The following is a 13,658-nucleotide window of genomic DNA, read 5'->3' on the forward strand; positions in this document are numbered from 1 at the left end:
ACTGTAAATGAGCTATACTTCAATTTTTAAAATATTTTACTTTCTTTTGCTCATAATAAAATTTCAGTATCTGATGTGTACTTCACACATACACATTTCAAATCAGACCAGCCACTTGTGACTAGTGGCTACCATATTGGACAATGAAATTCTATACTGTTTGACTTAAAAAAAAAAAGTATGCATTAATTTTATATTAAAAAGGCTTTTAAATTTTATATTAAAGTTTTAAAAAGCATGTTATAATTTCAGTTACAACTGGCTGCTTTTCTAAAATTTTCCTTTTAATTCTTAAGGAAGAATGATGATGGACTAGGAATCATGAGACCTGTTTACAGCAGTCATGACAAATGAAAAGTTTAATATACTCTTACCTCTTTCTTTTCAAAACTACCAGTCAGGTCTTGTTTCAATATTCTGGTCTGTATTTTGCTTTCCCTTGGTTTCGCCGGCCGCTGTACTCTTCCTGATGTCACTGTCACCTTAAGATCACCAGAATTCCCTTTCTTCTTAGGCAAATCCTCAATCACTTTCACTAAAGGAGGAGGTGGCTAAAAAGGAGGGAAAGAAATCCAGTGGCTATCTTTAGAAAACAGACCTGCAAACACAGTATTTAAAAATTTTATTTTGGTCAATTTAATACTGTGCCTTGATACAAAAAGTATAAATAAAGTGTCCAAGAATGTTTCCTTGTTGACTAATGAGTCAAAGCAAATTTCTGCCAAATTCCTTTGAGGAACATAATAAAAGATCTTGGTTAACAAAGATAAATAGAATTGAATGATTGCTTGAAAGCTGGCCTTAAGTCACACAGTATCAATCCATCTTTTATACCTGCACAATAAAAGCTCAGAGAACAGTAGTAATCTGTAGCCCATGGCCCTCTAGAAGGCTGACAGAAGCACCCTAGTATTCTTTGGGCTCCAGTTAAATTTCTTTGCGGGGAAACTGTCACGTGACTTTCCTCTGCAAGCACAGCACCCCTGCCCCTGTCCTTGGTTCCATTCTCTAACTTACTTGGAGATGGCTGTCAGTCCCTCGGTGCATCAACAGCTTCAGAGGACGTGCAGACGGCACAAATCAGACGCCAAACCCTCATTGTGATGGGGCTTATCAAATAGGAAGATAAGCCTCCAACAACTTCAACTTACTTGACTAAGACATTTCCTTTATGAATAACACTTTGAAATAAAACGATCATCCTTGTTCAAAGGAAATAAGCAGGTAAAGTACCCCTGGTTTTCTCAGTTCTAAACATGATTAAAGTACAATGACTTTCACAGGGTGTTTAAATTTTTGAGACCATTATGGCTGAGTGTTTCCTAAGTAATTAGCCCAGACCCAGAGCAATGACAGATGGATTGTGTTTTTTAAATAATTTTTTCTTGAAGTCAAAGTGGCAATGCCTCTTATATGAGGACACAAGGAAAATCCCAGAAGTCCAAACGAACATATTAGATTTCCAAAAAACACAAATCATATGCATCACCTTGAATCAAGCTGTCATGAAAGCCAGAACAGTGTGCTTCCATGATGATGTACAATGGAAATGAATCATCACTCTTTGGGAAAGCTCTTTGACACAGAAACCAAACTTTTTTGACCTCCTCCTCTCTCACCCCCAAAAGAAATAAGTAGAACAAGGCAAACATTCTGACTCTTTTTAAATAACAGACTATAAAAAGACTACTTTGAGGTTTCAAACAAAACTTTTTCCCATGTTGCCTTCAAAGGTTCAGGACTTCTGCTTTTGAAGGAGCAGCAGTTGCTCACTTAGTTGCTAAGTTGTGTTTGACTCTTTTTATGAGCCCATGGACTGTAGCCCACCAGGCGCCTCTGTCCATGGGATTTTTCCTGGCAATAATCCTGGAGTGGGTTGCCATTTCTTTCTCCAGGAGATCTTCCCGAACCAGGAATCAAACCCGTGTCTCCTGCACTGGGAGGCAGGTTCTTTACCACTGAGCCACCTGGGAAGCCCCTTGCTTTTTTTTTTTTTTTTTTTTTTTTTTTTTTTTAGCCCCTTGCTTTTGAAATTTGCACCTATGACAGGAGACCAGGAAAACATTCCCTATTGTCAACTGCAGTATGTAACATATGTGAAGTGTATAAGAGTAGGTAATGAAAATAATATATATGGCATTGCTATTGTACTTTCATTTTAAAATTATTAGGAGAAGTATTTAAAGTTTTAACTGTATCAGTAGGGTTTTTTTTTAAATAGTGGTTTTCTGGGATGCATTATTATTTATTCACATTTGAAAGAATATAAGAATAATGCAAAATATAGTAGCAATAGCTCTGACCAAAGAAAAAGTACAGTGACTACTTACTCAATGATTCAATTCTTTGTCTATGAAATGTAATTAATAAGTGGTCTGACTTCTGAATACTACCCATCTTTAATATCCTTGAACTATCTTCTAACCTCAGTCCATTCTTCTAAATCATTATCAAAATACTAATTCTAGTGCCACATTTTTCATAGTCCTTGCATAAAAGAATCTCCCAAAAGTTGAAGCCTGAGATATGACCTGAATTGCCACACCTCAGGAGTGTTGAAACTTCAGCATAGAAATAGGAATTAGCTTACTTATTATCAGCAGACTACCAGAAATTCTTCAATGGCAAGAAAATAGGGCTTGAAGGAATGGGACATGGTTAATAAATTTTGTATAAACCTGGGCATTTTGTAAGCCTGGAATAGCCACAGAGACACTGGTGGTGTCGGTAATGTGTCAAAAAAAATTATCCTACTTCTGTTATGAGCTAGCTTTTCATCAATCTGATCTCAATTTGCTTAACAAATAACAGAGAGGAAGCCAATAACATGCTTATCTTGGTTTTTCTCGGATCTCCCTCTATTTCTGTTAATAACATTTATCTAGCTCTTATATATTCAGCTAGGCTAATAACTCTCATTAAGTGCAAATAATGTTATTAAAATTTTTTAAGTCTGCAAGAACAGTAGAGTATAATTCCGTATGTTTAAAGAAAACGTATTCACATGTGTACACGACACACACACACAATTCTCATTATTCGCAGTAGTTATGTTTTACAGAGTTGCCACAACACTGAGTTAGTGAATACTGAATTTCACCAGCAGACACATTCACAAATGGAATCTGTGAATATACAGGTTGACTGTATACATTTACATGCATAGAAAAAAAATACTTGGTAGGCATACATTTCAAAATCATCTGAGAATGGTTAGACTTATTGAATTATTTGCTTATCTGTATCTTTTGGCTTTTCTCTGTAATAAGAACTTCTTACTGATGAATTCATTTGTAGGGCAGCAATAGAGACGCAGACATAGAGAAGGACTTGTGGACACAATGGGGAAAGGAGAGGGTGGGACAAATTGAGAGAATAGCACTGAAACATATTCATTACCATAGGTAAAGTAGCCAGTGGGGATTTACTATATGACACGGGGAGCTCAACCCAGAGCACTGTGCCATCCTAGATGGGTGGGATGGGGTGGGAGGTGGGAGGGAGGGGACATAGGCATATCTATGGCTGATTCATGTTGATGTGTGGCAGAAACCAAAACAACATTGTAAAGCAATTATCCTCCAATTAAAAATGAATCATTTCTTTTTAAAAAGAACCCCCGACCCCCACAACAACCACTCCAGAAAAGAGAAGGAAACAATCTAAGGTAAAACTTGCTTTGTTATTTGATGCAACAAGCCGGAGAAATTCTAGATTACCGTAAGAGAAGTAGGAAATACATTTCAGATGAAATGTGTAGTGTAACAACAGATGCAGAAATGTGCACAGTGTCTACAAGGGACAGTAAGAGAAGCTGAAAGCATGGGGAAATAGTAGATAGAGACAAGAATAGAGAAGACCTTGAGAGGCAGGCAGAAGAGTCTGGACTTAATGCAACAGGCAAAGGGAAGGAGGCCACGAGAACAGCATTGTTTTAGATGATGAAAGTCTTATTTTAGAAAAATGGCAGGTGGAAGATGATTGATGAGGAGGAGCAGGCACCGAGGGCTCTGAGTTTAGGTATATTTATTGAGATTACTATTATTGGAGAGCAGTCAGTGAGCACCAATACAAGGATGGCCGAGATGGCCAACAGGTGGGCCACGTACAGATATTTCAGATTCAAGGAGTACATGACTTAGTATTGACTCGATGCGGGAAACAGGAATAGACACAGTCACAGGTGCTCCAAGGTGTCCAGCTTGCAAGATGGGAAGAAAGAGAAAAAAATGAACAGACCGGGATTGCAGACCTTTTTCGGGAAGCAGATCAGAAGGGTACCTCAAATCGGACGAGGACAACAAAACAGAGGCCTTTGACAAAGGCAGCAGTTTAAGAATGGAGCATCGGTTGCAAAGTCTGGAGATGTGGCTTTGGGAGTAAGAGCGAAAAAAACATATCCAGAAAAAGGGATAATGGTGCAAAGAAGTTAAAAAATTGTAACAGAGCTTTTATTTTTGATGATAAAACTTTTAAATCTTAACAGAAAGAAGGGAAGCTTACTTGATAACATACCTTATTTATTTCTTTCGTTAAAGTCTGAACTGAGTATATGTTCAGACTGCCATTTTCCATAATAGATGCAATGTACCGTCCATGTGGGCTAATTACTGATGAGCTAATTCCGTCATCAAGGCTTCCAATTTCAAAGAGAAGTTTACAAGTCTGTATATTAATAAATCTCATAATACCATCCTGACTTAGCACTCCAAGAACCTAAGAGTAGAGAGAAACATGTGAGTTCCTAAAACACATTTAAAATTCAAAAGTCTCAGATGTTAACTTGACTTATTATGGTGATCATTTTACAATATAACATACAAATACTAAGTCATCATGTTATACACCTGAAACTGACATGAAAATGAAAGTGAAAGTTGCTCAGTCCTGTCTGACTCTTTGTGACCCCATGGACTATACAGTCCATGGAATTTTCCAGGCCAGAATACTGGAGTGGGTAGCCTTTCCCTTCTCCAGGGGAATCTTCCCGACCCAGGGATGGAACCCAGGTCTCCCACATTGCAGGCAGATTCTTTACCAGCTGAGCCACAAGGGAAGCCCACGAATATTGGAGTGGGTAGCCTATCCCTTCTCCAGTGGATCTTCCCAACCCAGGAATTGAACCAGGGTCTTCCTGAGCTATGAGGGAAGCCCCAAAACTAACATGTTCTATGTCAATTACACCTCAATTTTAAAAAGTCAAACTACACACATACACATGTGTGTATTTACATATGTTCTCTCTTGGGGGGCGGGGCATGCAGTGGTGGGCTGGAGGAAAATCGGAGGAGACCACACTCGCAGAGAGCCATGATGTTTATTTAAAATCCCTAATCATGGCTCACGCAGATTTGCCCAGTTCAGGTCCAGATAAGCCTGGCCCTAACCAGAACCAGTAAGGAGCCTATCCCGGGAGACTACAGCAAGGTCCACTGAGACTCTTCCCTTCCCACAGGCAGGCCTGTCTCTACCGATCCCTCCAGGGGAAGCAGAGAGGACTACAGTTCTTCACTGTGACCCCACGCTGGCTGGCAGAGTGGGGAGGGTGGAGGGCTTGTTTCCCTTCTCCATCCTCAGCTTGAGCAGAGCTGACAGCTGTCCTGTCAGAACCCACACAAACCTGTGACCTCGCTGTTGTAACCAGTATTTGGGTTGTGGAGGGAGAAAGTCTGTGAGCTGCAAAAAAGGACTGTGTTGGGGGCGGGGGGAAGTCCGAAGGAAGCTAGTCTTAAGGGGGAAAAAAATAGGTGTAACCCATACAACTTGAAAAATTAAAAACACATACTAAAAAAGCTTAAACGCACAAAACAATAAACCCCTCCACTGCTTCGTCTGCAGGTTCTTTCCCTGGGCCAGGGGCTGGTAGGCAGTGTCACCAGGTGATTTTGTGAAACACTGACATCCCTTGTTATGTGAAAGACTACAGTTTGAAGGTGGTTGGAGGCAATTTGAAGGTGACAATCTAAAAAGCAAGCTTTCTGTTGATCAGATGGTAGGAATCTCGTCATTCAGTTGATGCAACTTCTCTGGAAGGCAATTTGGCAAGATCTATCAAAACTACAGATGCACATAATGCTGGTACCAGTATTTAACTCTGGGATTTTATTTTACCCTTCAGACAGGATGTGTGAAGTGACGTGTGCAAAAGTGATGCAGTGCAGTATTATTTGTGCTAGAAAAGAACTAAAAACAGGTTGAGTGCCCAATAATAAAGGACTGGTTAAAAAAATTTATACAGCTGTACAAAAGAATGAAGTTTTGTAATGATATAGGATAATCTTCAAGGTAAACTAAGTAAAGAAAAAAAATGCAAAATGGGAAAAACATAAGATTATATAACAGCAGTGGTTTTTGGAGAGTGAGTAACTGGGCAAATGAGAGAGAAAAGTAAGAGTTCACTTTATGCCTTTTTTTTTTTTTCTTACATTTTCAACCGTGTGAAAGCATTATCTACTCAAAAAACTTAAAACAGATATGATAAATATACACACACATACATCATACATATATACATAAAACACACACATATAAAATTTGTTAATGGCAAGACCCAAGATAATTTAAAATAAAGAAGTTAAGGTTCAATTGCCCAACTATTAAAAAGAAAGAGGGTGTGTGGAAGGGGAGCACTTTGTAAACTAAGGCTAAATAGAATGAAAACACGTTTCATAGGCTTGAGGCAACCTGTTACCGTAGATAAAACACAGCACAACAAAAAAGCAAGAAAATTTCCATTCTGGTCCTACTTTTAATCCTTGTAACTAACAGCAGTGTTGACAAGTCACCTAGTTTGATGTCACAGTCTGTGAAACATTCCCTGCCTATGCTCAAAGAATTCTTTAAGGATCAAATAAAAAATAGCACACTTTATCACCCTGTAAACCAGAGTATGACATAAAGTATACCGATTTTAGGGAAAAGGGTAAATTATCATTAATATATAGAACCTAAGATGTTTCCATTTTTTCAGTTTTACACTCTTAACAAGTTTTTGGCAATTTTAAATCCTTGAAACAATCAGGCTGCCACAAGTTAGATAAGAGAACTAATATACTGCAGAAATTGATACGATTTTTCCAAAAAAGTACTACGTTACTAACCTGATTAGAACCAGCATCAAAACTATCAGGAAGAAATTCCAGATGGCGGATGGCACGAACTTTGGTGGGCATCTGGATAATTCTAAATAGCTGTTTAGCTTCCAAGCACCACAAATGAATATGATTTGATTTGCCCCCTGCAGCCAGGATTCGGCCATCCCTGCAGAACAAACAGGTTTGTAAGACTGGATGAATTATTTACAGCAGCACTGTCCAACCTGCTCCAGTATCATGATGGAAATGTTCTCATCTATGCTGTCCAAAAAAGTCACTACTGGACGTCCCTGGTGGTACGGGGGATAAGAATCTGATGCAGAGGCCACAGGTTCCATCCCTGATGGGGGAAGATTCCACATGCTGTGGGCCACCAAGCCCATGTGCTACAACTATTGAGCCCTCGCTCTAGAGCCTGACAGCCACAACTGCTGGGCCCACATGTCACAACAGGAGAATCCACCACAATGAGAAGCTTGCACACTGCCAGGAAGAGTAGCCCCGACTCACCACAACGAGGGAAAGCCTGAGCCCAGCAGAAAAGACCAAGTGCGGCCAAAAATAAATAAACAAAAACCCAAACAGTAAGAACCAAAATAGTCACTATTAGCCACATGTGATTCAAAGTGAAAGTGAAATCACTCAGTCGTGTCCGACTCTTTACGACCCCGTGGGCTGTAGCCTACCAGACTCCTCCATCCACGGGATTCTCCAGGCAAGAGTACTGGAGTGGGTTGCCATTTCCTTCTCCAGGGGATCTTCCCGACCCAGGGATAGAACCGAGGTCTCTCGTCTTGCAGGCAAACGCTTTACCCTCTGAGCCACCAAGGAACTAAAATGTGGCTAGCACCTCTGAGGAAATTAATTCTTAATGTTTATTCATTTAAACAGGTGATGTTACAGAGCTGGGGAAGGAGGAAGATCTACTGCAAGAATGATGTGAATGGGTCACAGGGTGACCTGGAGGAAGAATGCTTGTCAGCACTGCTGACTGGCTAATACAAAAATGTTGAGATAGGAATAAGGTTAGTATATAAGGAAGAATGAGAAGCAATATTTGAGTGTGGCTGAACACTTAAATTAGATGGGGAAGGAAATAAGATGAGAAAAGGGAGGGAAGCCAAGACCAGAGGACAAAAGACCTCAGGGGATATGGCGGGGAGTTGGATTTTCCTAAGAGCAATGGAAAGCCTTTCAAGGGAGTTCAATAGGGAAATGACTTGATGATTTAAGAAGCACCCTAGCTGCTTTGCAGAGACTGACTTTAGGAAATGACATTAAAAATAGACCACGATAACCCTATATGCAAGACACGATAACCCTATATGCAAGACAGAAAAAGAGACACAGATGTATAGAATAGACTTTTGGACTCTATGGGAGAAGGTGAGGGTGGGATGATCTGAGAGAACAGCATCGAAACATGTATATTATCAAGTGTGAAACAGATCACCAGCCCAGGCTGGATTCATAAGACAAGTGCTTGGGGCTGGTGCACTGGGATGACCCAGAGGGATGGGATGGGGAGGGAGGTGGGAGGGGGGTTCAGGATGGGGAACACATGTAAATCCATGGCTGATTCATGTCAATGTATGGCAAAAACCACTACAATATTGTAAAGTAATCAGCTTCCAACTAATCAAAATAAATGGGAAAAAAAAATAAAATGATACAGAGGAAAAAAATAAAAAATAAAAATAGACCAACTAAGAAACCTATTATAATGCAGCAGCCTGGAAAAGGGCTTCCCTGGTCATTCAGTGATCAAGAATCTGCCTGCAAAGACACAGGAGACATGGGATCCCTGGGTCAGGAAGATCCCCTGGAGAAGGGAATGCCAACCCACTACAATATTCTTGCCTGGAGAATTCCATGGATAGAGGAGCCTGGTGGGCTCCAGACCACGGCGTTGCAAAGAGTCGGACATGACTGAGTGACTAACACACACACATCATAGACAAGGGGTTGTATCAGGAGGGTTCAGAGCCGACCTGAAGATAATCTCACTGGTCAAAGATGAGAGAACCAGAGCATCACTAAGAATAATAATTCCAGAGCATCACTAAGAATAATAATTTTAATAAGTAAAACCATGTCAACTATGCTTAAATCCATGAGTTTACAAAGATTAAAGACAAAAGACCTTCAATGGCCACCTCTGAATATGCCAATAAACCAATCCATTATTTTGGGAAAAAAGGTTTTCTTTTTTAAAGAGGAAGAAATCAAGCATTTTATCCTGCTTTTCCTTTACTAACTGTACAGCAAAGTAACCAAAGAATTGATGAGAGGAAGTTTCTTTCTCGAGGAGGTTCTGGTTAATAAGGGAGAAGGAAAGACAGGATAGTTCCCTTTTGCTAACCTCCAATGCAACACAGGATATCTAGGTGATGATCACCAATGACCATTAACATCACAAGGAAGAGTTCTGTGTTCCTCCAGATGAAAGGACACCAACCACCTACAATGTCTTCTTGCTCCCAAATCAAACCAGATCAGATCAAGCCTCCAACTCACAGGAAATATGACATAACCAGTTTATAGTAAATATAGATGAGAGAAGATCACATTAAATAGCATCACAGGGATGCAAAGAGCAGAATCTAGAATATAGAAAACTACAGGACAAATGACCAGTTCTTTAACAAATTAACCGCAAAGAAAATATAAAGAGAAATATATCAACCAAGGCCACGTGTGAACCTTATTTTGTTCCTAACTTGAACAACCAACCACAAAAACGATCATTAGACCAATCGTGAACTATGAATAATAATTAGACATAGTATTACGAATTTTTAAAGGTGTAATGATAGTACCACAGTTGTGTTTCAAAAAGGGCCCCATCCTTTAGGGATACACACTGAAATATTTACGCATGAAATGATACACTTGGGCTTTGTTTTACGACGACAGAGTACAGAAGCAGTAGACGGTTGCTGGTGGTAAAGAGTCTGCCTGCTAAGGCAGGAGACACAGGTTTGATCCCTGGGTTGGGAAGACCCCCTGGAGGGGGAAATGGCAATCCACTCCAGTATTCTTGCCAGGAAAACCCCAGGGACAGAGGAGACTGGCGGGCAGTTTACGGGATCTCAAAGGGTTGTACATGACTGAGCACAGGCAGAATTACAGACAAGACAGGAGTGGCTGTTAGTTGATGCTTATTATAGCTAATGAGTGTACCAGCCTTAGGATTTCATATGCTTTTTATATTTTTGTGTACAATAAGTAAAAAACTTAATACCATATCTGAGATCATATCTTAGTCTAAAGGAAACTTTTGCTCGTATGACAATAAAATACTGAATGAAAATTTATAAAATTTCACTGGAAGTTAAATTTCATAAAAATCCTCAGTGTCTCAAAGTGAACATTACCTGGTCACGGCAAACACTTTGTATAATATATTAGAGCTTTCAGGTGGAGCTGGCAATTGATATTTGCAAACAAGAGTATCACATTCCCAGGCGAAGATGGAATTATCTTTAAAACAGCTGAGGATGGTATTACTGAATGGTAGAAAGAAAACCTAAAAAGGAAGGAAAAATAGTTATTCTCTATATAAGGATCATTTAACCCTCTTTAAGTTTAAAATTTACAAGTAGTTAATTCTTTCTTAAAATTATTTTTTCTTAAACTGGAGAAAATACATTTACAATACATGCCAGGGGATAAAACTGACATTTTATATACTATTATAAAGTAAAAGAAAAGGTAAACTCCTTTAAACAAAAAATAGGTGACTATAATGACAAGTTTATCCATAAAATACTAACAATTCTTAAATATTTAACCTTATAAAAGATTCAAATGAAAATAAGATACCATTTTATGTGTATCAAATTTACTTTAAAATAATGCACAAACTACACAAAACACAAACCAAACATATACACAAAATATACATAGTGTATTTATAAGTTATATACTAATATACACTATTAAATACTAACAACCAAGTGTTAAAAATATTACATGTTGGTGACACTACAGAAAAAGGAACTGTGATACACTCCTGCTGGTAGTAGAAACTGACTAAAGATACTGTATATGTCTCAACAGTCTTATATTCCTTCTGAATAATCAATCTGCTTCTAAGGGTTAACTCTTTGAGGAAAAAAACAGCAAAATGCTTTAAGATAAATGTGTATAAATGTTTGCAAAGCATTAATTGCAAAAGTAAAAACTTGAAAACAAATACATGATGTTAGAGATTTTATATTTTAGCAGGGATTCTCATATTTTATTAGAGATTCAATTTATTTAATGTACAATTGAGACTGAAATTGGTGGAAAAGCTGAAAATGTCATTTTATTCACATAATTTCTATTTCTCTATTACATAAGCAGTAAGCAATGCTTACTTCGATAATATAACATTTTTATTAAAATTGACCAATATTTTCTCATAAGTTTCAATGGCTTCAAATATAACTTTGTGTGCCGTCTGTGTAAAACACACAGAGGGAGGTAAGAAAGGAAGCAAAGGACATGAAAAAAATTCAGTACCCTAAGGACAAGCATTCCTAGCTATCCCCTCAAAATAAATTCCTGCAAACAGCTAATAGTTAGTTACAGCTCTAGCTATTTATTCTTTTTTTCCTTTATTTTCCCCTCAATACAGCTTTGTCTTCTATTTTATTCCTCTGAACCACAGAAGAATTATGATTTCTTTATATACTCGCCTGCCCACAGGAAATCTACCCTGAGACCCCATGCATGGAACCCCAAGAGACGCAACATCCTTCCCAGCGGAAGACACTTGGCTGGTTCTGAACAACGGCGGGCAGAAGTCTTGTCTATCTTGCTTATTCTTGTGGGGTCAGTGGCAAGCACAATGACTAGAACTTGGTAAAGGTGTGCAACAGTTTTTTGTTGAATAAATGAATGAATAAACCTTTTTCTTACTAAGTTGTATAGTATATGCATTTTCACCTTTAACAGTTTATGTTGAGTTCTAGGTATCTGTTCTTTGGTTCTATCCAGATCAGCCTTCTTAACTGCATCAGAACTAACTATAACACTTCATATTTGAACACATCTTCTTGTGTCTACTACTGTGTCTTTACAAGCTTTATTATTTTTAAAACATATGACTGTTTTTGTGTTGGAAACAGAGAGGGGCAGGGACTCAGAGGAGGCAGAACACCTTTAAGGATTTGTTACCTTTTATTCTGACATCTTCACAATTTCACTGGTGTCAGAGGGAATGCTATTAATACATTCTTTGGGGATGAAGTGTTCAGTGTCTCTAACACTGGACTAGAGTGTCTCTGAGTATTCAGAATCTAGATGTAACCATCATCACAATAGTGAGAGAGATGTCCAGAAAAAAAGCAGGATCAACACTGCATCTACCATGGCTTTCCCCAGTGTTACAAAAATAATGGGTCAATAAAGCATCCACATGCAATATGGCAGCCTTGTGACTAATTTGTATTATTGTCATCCAGTTATTATATACATATAGTTTTAATGCATTAAATGCATTAAAACATTACTATGAAAATTTTAGGGAATTGTAAAAATATATATTTACATATTATTATATATAATACATTATCTCTTTTTTGATAATAATGCTAAAAACATACATGCATGCATACAAAATGTACTATGGAACATACTGGTTAATTAGAACAATCTACTAAGGACTAAAGCTATAAGACTCTAAAAGATGCTAGCTCAACTACATCAGATGCCGAGGCCCTTGCCTGATCTAGCTCCTCCTCATTTTTGTCCTAGGCTTACTTTATCAAAGACAATCTGGTAGGCCTTTTGCCAACAGTTCCATTATATTAAGAAGATTTGTAATATGAAGGTCTTACAGAAAGAACTCAGTGAATACATTACGATCTATAATGAATGCATTAAAACAGTTTCCAATCTGATGTCAAAAAAAGTGTCTTGAAATTTTTATTATAATTAGCAGTATTTTTCTAGAAAAGTAATAAAGTTTATTCCTACTGGGAGAAGCAAAAGCTTAAAAGTTAATGAGCATCAGCTGCTATTTTGAGGAATAGCTGTGATAGATTATTGCCTACATGATTATTCATTACTAGATTTGTAATTTTAATTGCCAGATTTTAATGATTATAAAATTGTTCCTAATGAATCACGTCATTATTTAGATAGTGTCATCTCCCGACAAACACAAAATGCTTAGAAAAAGCTTCACGAGTACTAACAAAATATACTTTTTGAAGGTTGGCTGCACCTTTTCCTTACAAAATATGAAAATCCTAGGCTTCTCAATTCACTTTTGAGAGGTAAGTGAATTCTTTTCAAAGTTGAAAGAGTTCAAGATAGTAGTTAGAGAAAGTTAACAGTGAAATGTACACTTCGGCAAAAATTTAGTGCGTGCCCATTCGCATACAGAGACTAAGCTTAGTGACACACGATTGAGTGTTCTCTGATGCCATCATCAGAAAGCCTTGTCTGATACATACTGACCCACAGTAATCAGAAATCTCAGGATTTATTCCAAAATCTCTAGCTAAAAGAGCTAAATGTCCTACCTCCTAGCATCAACAAAAGAATGAAAATTTCCTAATTCGAAGAAAT

The 13,658-nt window shown here is 38.1% G+C and overlaps 1 protein-coding gene across 11 annotated transcripts in view; it reads right to left on the bottom strand.

The window, feature by feature from the left end:
- Positions 1-13,658, bottom strand: part of TBC1D31 (TBC1 domain family member 31) — a 78,999-nt gene that overhangs the window by 32,999 nt on the left and 32,342 nt on the right. For all 11 annotated transcript variants that reach the window (XM_043880441.1, XM_043880446.1, XM_043880440.1 and 8 more), the window contains 4 exons: positions 10,472-10,623; positions 7,101-7,260; positions 4,516-4,716; positions 375-551 (listed from right to left, as the gene is read on the bottom strand). In XM_043880441.1, coding sequence (XP_043736376.1) covers positions 375-551; positions 4,516-4,716; positions 7,101-7,260; positions 10,472-10,623 — 690 coding nt within the window. The remainder of the gene's footprint in view (positions 1-374; positions 552-4,515; positions 4,717-7,100; positions 7,261-10,471; positions 10,624-13,658) is intronic.

Source organism: Cervus elaphus, chromosome 21 (genome assembly GCF_910594005.1).
Source record: "Cervus elaphus chromosome 21, mCerEla1.1, whole genome shotgun sequence".
Taxonomy (NCBI): domain Eukaryota; kingdom Metazoa; phylum Chordata; class Mammalia; order Artiodactyla; family Cervidae; genus Cervus; species Cervus elaphus.